This window comes from Anopheles moucheti, chromosome 3 (genome assembly GCF_943734755.1).
Source record: "Anopheles moucheti chromosome 3, idAnoMoucSN_F20_07, whole genome shotgun sequence".
Taxonomy (NCBI): domain Eukaryota; kingdom Metazoa; phylum Arthropoda; class Insecta; order Diptera; family Culicidae; genus Anopheles; species Anopheles moucheti.
In genome coordinates, this window is record NC_069141.1 from 29,762,488 (window position 1) to 29,769,037 (window position 6,550).

Sequence of the window (6,550 nt, forward strand, 5' to 3'; positions counted from 1 at the left end):
AACAGCACCGCGCTAGTCCCGTTCGGGTTTAGCATAGAGCGATGATCTAACGTAGATCCAGCAGTAGCACTCGACCCAGTGTGGTTCCGCTCGATCGGCGACATAAAGCTATATTATTAGCACCGTTTGATGATCGGATAACTGCAGCTAATTGTATCGAATCGCTGTCGCCGACTTAATCGACGTTTATAACCGTAGTCAGCCGAGTTAAGCCATCTAATCCATTCGCATGGTTGTATTTATTTTCAAAAAATATTTTACGGCACAGCATAATCTGATAATTCCTTAGCAAAGCATTGTAAAAATCACACGCCTAACGTACGTAAAAAGCGATCCCTCCTCCTTGAGGTAATATGAGTGTAGTGCAGCTCCCTCCTTTTATCTCTCTCTTCATATAATGTATTTCCATCATCTCACCCTAGCTCCGTCCTTGGTCCACCGGTAGTGCTTCAAAAGCATTCGAAATTGTTTTTGATATCGTCGAATATTTTCTTCTCAATCGACGGCCGCACGATACGATCGTTCGGGACGGATGATCCCAGGCTGAGGTACACCTGTTTCTTTAGCTTTTTGGCAAGCCTTTGCGCTAGATCCTGTGCACCGCTACCATCAGGTGGACCGATGATGGTGGTTCCCAGCACATCCGATGCGTTGCTTGCATTTGGCATTGCTACCGCCATCTCGTCGAACGATTCCGCCTTATCTTGACCGATGTAGAGGAACACTGAATCCTTCATCTTAAGTACGCGAATGTTGTACAGCACTTCGCACACTTCTACCTGCGCAAGGTGTGATTGAAAGTTTGGGGCAACCATCTGGAAATGGATTTTATTACATTCCCAGTAAGTTTTTTTGTATCGGCAAGCAGCAAATAATACCTGGAGTCAAAGGAAACAGCTTTATGGCAGTGAAACGAATGTTGTTTATTAAACTTTCGAGAAGATATGTACACTATTTCGGTAGCACTTTTTATGTTGTACGTTGCTTGTACAATGATCTACAATGAAATTCACTTAATTTTTCTCCGGCTTAAATGCAATGATTTATTTTGTTTGGATGACCGGAAAATAGTTTGTATACATTCGCAATGATTTGACAACTGCACCAAGGGAAACTTTCGGTCATGTACACGTACATTAATATCTTTTTAAATCTAATTTAACTACTAAAACAATATTTATAATAAGAGATTCTATCAATCTATACATCTGTATATTTTCTGTATCACCACCGGGTACGAATAATAATGTTAAAACTATTTAGTTACGAATTAAACGAATTACGAATTTAACCAAACAGTTTATCCAAGACAAATTTAACTGTCTCGGCAACCACTAGATGGCGCTAGTCGCTAGGTAGGAGAAATGTTAATATAACACGGACACAGGATTTGAAAACTGTTACCATTTTCATTTTTTCTGTTTGTAATTGTTGAATCTTGTTGTTTTCATTGATAAATATATATATTTATTCAATAACTGGATACAGTGGTTACGTGGGTAAGCTTCCTTTCTCAATTCTGTATATTGGTCCTATCCTATCTTTTATCTTTTGGAAAATAGGATTAGTAAACCTTAACATTCTGAACTAGAGGATGTTGCCTCATTATTTTAAATTGTATAAACTCTCTCAATTTCTAGTACATGTTCATTGTGTCCTTTTTCAATCTCCCATGCTGTGTAACACTGACAACTTGCAATGGAAAATTTGTTCACATCAAATTACAACTCGTTACTAAAGAACATCAGTAAAATGTGCAATCCTAACCTGTGCTTCCTTTTGCTTTCCACCCTGTCCCAACACTGCTCAGCTCAATTGACACACTTCTCAACCTGTTAGAAATATAAAACCGTTTTTTGCTACTCTTGCTTTTCTTTCGTCCCTGCTCGTCCAATTCTCATCCCTGCTTGTGATTGTTTCAATTTAAACCAAATTTTCTACCTTTTCTTCTATGGAATTGTTTAAAGTCCCTTTGAGCGCTGCTTTCATTTTCTTGGACGGAAGAGGCTTTTTCAGTAAGAGTTAAAGGATGTTCCTTAACATCCTTCGACATTTACTTACCACCACATTTTCATCCCCCAACATCCTGCTACCAGCAGTCCGGAACGGAGCCCTGCATTCCGGATGAAACTTGCAAACGGAAGGGGACCGACGAAACCAAGTGGAAAATAGAAAATGGCAAGGGCTTCGAGTTGGATGCTGTGGAAAGTCCACCGTGCGGAATGGTGTGGACAAAAGGATGATTCCTTTTACCGTATCCTCGCCATGGTGGCTTTTGCTGAAAATGAAGATGATGATGTGCTTTGAGGCTGTTTGAGAAAGATTCCTCCCTTTCACCCGTTCGATATGCTCTTTCGCCCTTTCTGTTCCCGCGCCATCATTGAGTGGGCCCTCAGGTTTTTCGAATCACAGCGGAAAATGGTGGCATCCGGCGGGGTGGAAAGAAGGGCTGGGGAAGGCTGGCAATGCGAAGGAAGGATTCCTCCCGCCAACGATGCCGCATCGGTTGCGAAGAACAATGGGCCGAGTTTACTTGGCTCTTTCATTGAAGACACAAAAAGCCTTCATCAGGAGTAGGCGTTACTCCGCATGGGAAAGAAGCGTACAAAGCGTGCAAACAACCGAAGGGAAAATAAGAAGTTTACATCAAACACCGAAGACGTCGACTCGCAAGCATTGGCCCTGCGGGGATAATGGAGTTTCACTTGCTTTGTTTGCACGGTTCTCCATTTTCTTCTCGCTGATGCCAAAGAGAAAAGGGGCACAAAATCAAATGGTGGTGAGATAGGTCCCAGTCATGCAAAGGCGGAGTCTCTTGGTCGAGTTTCTTTTGTTCTCATAGTCAAATTTTGAGTCAAGTTTCTTTCGAGTAGACAACCGACAGGAAGACGAACTTCAACCTTCACGCACACACTCTCACCGCATGGTATATAAAGCGGCGCGTAACCACGCCCGCTTCAGTCGCCCGGCGGCTTTTGCAGCGTGTGGACCTACGCCGGATCGTAGCAAAAATATGATTCTATGCAAAAAAAAGGGGGGTGGGGGACCTAGCACCACTCTCTGGCTCTCTCGTGAGAGCCGTTATCAGAGAATGATACTCTTTTTCCCCATATATTTGCGTGGCGATAGTGCTGTAATGAAAGAGAATATTGGATTAAGTCGGTCGAGCAGCAGCAATAGGTACATCCTTCAGGGTCGCGCGAGTAGCTTGGCTCACGTGCGTTGCTAACGGTTTATAAACAAAGCCTAACGGGAAGGATTTTTGTCATTGAAAATTTTGAAAAACATTCAAATGGCTTGGCGATTGGCTGTTTTTAAATAAAACATAAAATTTAAGGCATTTTGAAATAATTTTTGCATTGAAAAATAATGAAAAAAAATTTTTGGTATAAGTTTTAGAACTTTTCAAACACCATAGAAAGATGTATTATTTTATTCTTTACATTTTTGTAGAACATCATTTTTATCTATCTCTGCTACTTTTCTAGTTATTCTTAAAAATATGTAAAAATTGTGGAAAAATCACCACTAATATGTATAGCAAAACTACATTTCTTATTCTTAACCACTTTGTAGAACAATGTATGTATCTAACACTTAAACTTTTCCTGCTATTGTTAAATACTCCCGTGTGTTACCGATCGCCACAAAGCAATGTCTTCGAATGTATCAAATTATACCTAGTTTTGATCATTGAATTTGTGCGCTTGTCCTTCAAATATCTTAGGAAAAAGTATTCCAATTGTTTAGTTAAAGTGTTGCCAATACTTTACAACCGATGGTTTATAAATAAATAATAATTTAAGTACGATTAAATGCAGAAATCCACACACGCCAGTCAGTTGGATGCTTTAAATGAGAGGTTGAATATGTGGGCTTCGAGCCGCATATGCTGAGCTGCAAGGCGCGTAAGCTGCAAGGACAAAATTTTACTCTAGGTCGGCAGACGCGAGCACAGTACACAGGTACCTGTCGACACACGCGTTATCGGTCGGTCGCTTTGAATGTGTTCGCCTATGCGTACATAGGCGCGTAAGCTGCACGGACAAAATTTAACTCTAAGTCGGCAGACGCGAGCACAGTACACAGGTACCTGTCGACACACGCGTTGTCGGTCGGTTGCTTTGAATGTGTTGGTGCGTTGCGATATCCGTATACGCGCGATGGAGGGCGTGGATCGCGTACCGTGATTTTGCGTGTGTATCACGTGTGTGTTCGAATTTTTATCTCGCGTCGCATGTAGGCCAGAACGAGAGATCCGAATAAAAAATGGATGGGCGTGTTCGAATTGCTCACTGGGGTACGTTTTCCTTCCCTCAGCGATCTTTCCACGACATCATGAAAGCCCAGAAACTGAAGAACAAGTACGCACACACACACACTTTTCCGGTGGGTGAACGACAAAAGTTCGCTTACCGCATCCTTTCGCCATTCTGGCGTTTTTCCTCCGCGCCCTTTGAAAGGCGAACATTCCGATGGAAATGCGTTTTATTAACCATCAATTGCGTGGATCAATTCATGGCGCGTGAACCGTTTGGAAAAGCGTGTCCTCGTGAGTGAGAGCACACTGTGGACGGACTCGAGGAATGGAACGGTACGTTGGCTGGGGGTTTTCGGAAGTTTGCCAAAGAAAATGACGTTAATGAAAACGATACAGGTTGTTTCGTGTTTAAGTAGTGCGGCGAAAATTCGACCGTCCTGGAGAGATGAGAGTGGATTCATCCGATACGCTGGCTTGGTAAGATGATAACAGACGCGTATTGCTGTGATATCGGAGTCAGAAGACGAAGTACGTTATAGCTTATTTTTTGGCAAATCTTTGTTTATTCATCAACGTGAAAAGTTGAAGTTAAACGATTGAAATGTTTGCAATACAATTATTAAAATCAAATTAGAGTTTTTTGACACCAAACATAGCTAAAACAGAAACACATGTGGGACTTCTTTTAATTGTCGTTTATTTGGTACTAGTATTTGTTAAAAAATCTCGTCCTCGTTAGCTGGGTTAGTTCTTTTTGAATCCTATTTCATTCAAATTTCCAGTCATTTACCCTCTTTTGAACATCTTGCAGGAGGATCTTATACTCGATCGTTCACTTCTTTATAATGAAGCGCCCTTTACGGTCAAACATTTGAAACCACTTGAATTGACCGTTGAGTGGCAGAGGCTATAGAGAGAAACAAGAAGAATATTGATGATATTTTTGATACACATATGAAAATATTCTTGCCTTATTTTTACTTAAATATTTAGACAAATTGTTCAGCGCTTAAGCATGAGCTAAGTCGATTATATTGTCAAATGCATTGCCTTCACTAGCTACTCAATCGAAATCAATTAATATTATATTTTTCATACTTACTTCTGTGCCTGAAATTCATTCTACTTAAACAGGGTAAAACTATATTGTTATACTGCAGATTTGAAAACGTTACAAGACATTGTACAATTAGCAAAGTCAACAGTTCAACTAAAAACAAATTATAAAACTAGACCATGATTAAACCCATCCCTTCGCTGCATTTCCTCCCAACACGAAACGCTTGTCGTGTCGGCAGCACAATAAACGAAGATGCAATAAAAAACATTTAACACAATAATTTGTCCATCTTTCAGGCATCGCTGAGCAAACTAATTGCGAAACCATATGCAAATACTCTCGCACTCAACCCTCTGCACAGCGCACAGTCGTGGCGCACAGCCCTCACGAAACATTATGTTCCTACATCCATGTCGAGTGGCAAATATTAAACACAACCTTGTGCCCCGTGCCGTAGTTTTGCCATCTCCCTCGCCAATGGTCCGACACCCACCGCGTAACTAATCTGAATTTTATTAAAAAAGTAAATAAGCAAAACGCAGAGGGTAGCGGAAGAGCAAAGATCGGGTTTGTTTGCAGGTTGCAGTATCTGTAAAGGGATCAGGAGGCAAAAAACATCACCACACATCATCCCTTCCGGATGGTGCCTGGTGCCCTTGTTTCGGGCATTAGAAACAAGTGCAACCCTTGGAGAAGAGAAGAAAAAATAGGATCCCTTTTGAAGCAACACGCACCGACTCGGAGTCATGTTTATCGGTCTGCTCAATTGATTGTAGCTGTGTTTGGCATCCTTTCGCCCTAACCTTCACAAACTGCAGCCTATTGAGAAGAGCAACGCCATTGATGATCCTTCCTAACCCTACCGACGCATCACGTGTGCCGTAACGGATAGGGCGAATTAACTTTTATTTAATAACCTCCGGATTTTCATCCCTTTCAACTGGAGGGGGGTTACCGGGGAACCCCGCGTTCCGGCAGGGGGAATACATTGATTGTCCTTACCGGTCGGTTTCAAATTAGAAGCAAACAATAGAGAGAGGCGAAAAAAGTGTCACAAGAGCAGCTCCCTCCTAAAGGGACCTTCTTTGCACGTGCACTTGTGCCATGTAAGCACACACACACAGCACATCCGGATGATCACAAAGATGATGACGCTGGTCGGTGTGTGTTAAACTCCTCGCTTACACCGACACGGAGCTGGCCATTTATCTTTGTATTAATTTTATGAG

At 41.8% G+C, this 6,550-nt stretch overlaps 1 protein-coding gene across 1 annotated transcript; it reads right to left on the reverse strand.

The window, feature by feature from the left end:
* Window positions 1-224: 224 nt before the first annotated feature.
* LOC128304237 (uncharacterized) lies at window positions 225-1,068 on the reverse strand. The gene is made up of 2 exons (XM_053041397.1): window positions 879-1,068; window positions 225-815 (listed from the first exon to the last, which is right to left on the reverse strand). Exon 2 carries the CDS (start codon window positions 813-815, stop codon window positions 450-452), a length of 366 nt encoding a protein of 121 aa, XP_052897357.1. The 5' UTR covers window positions 879-1,068; the 3' UTR covers window positions 225-449.
* Window positions 1,069-6,550: the final 5,482 nt, after the last annotated feature.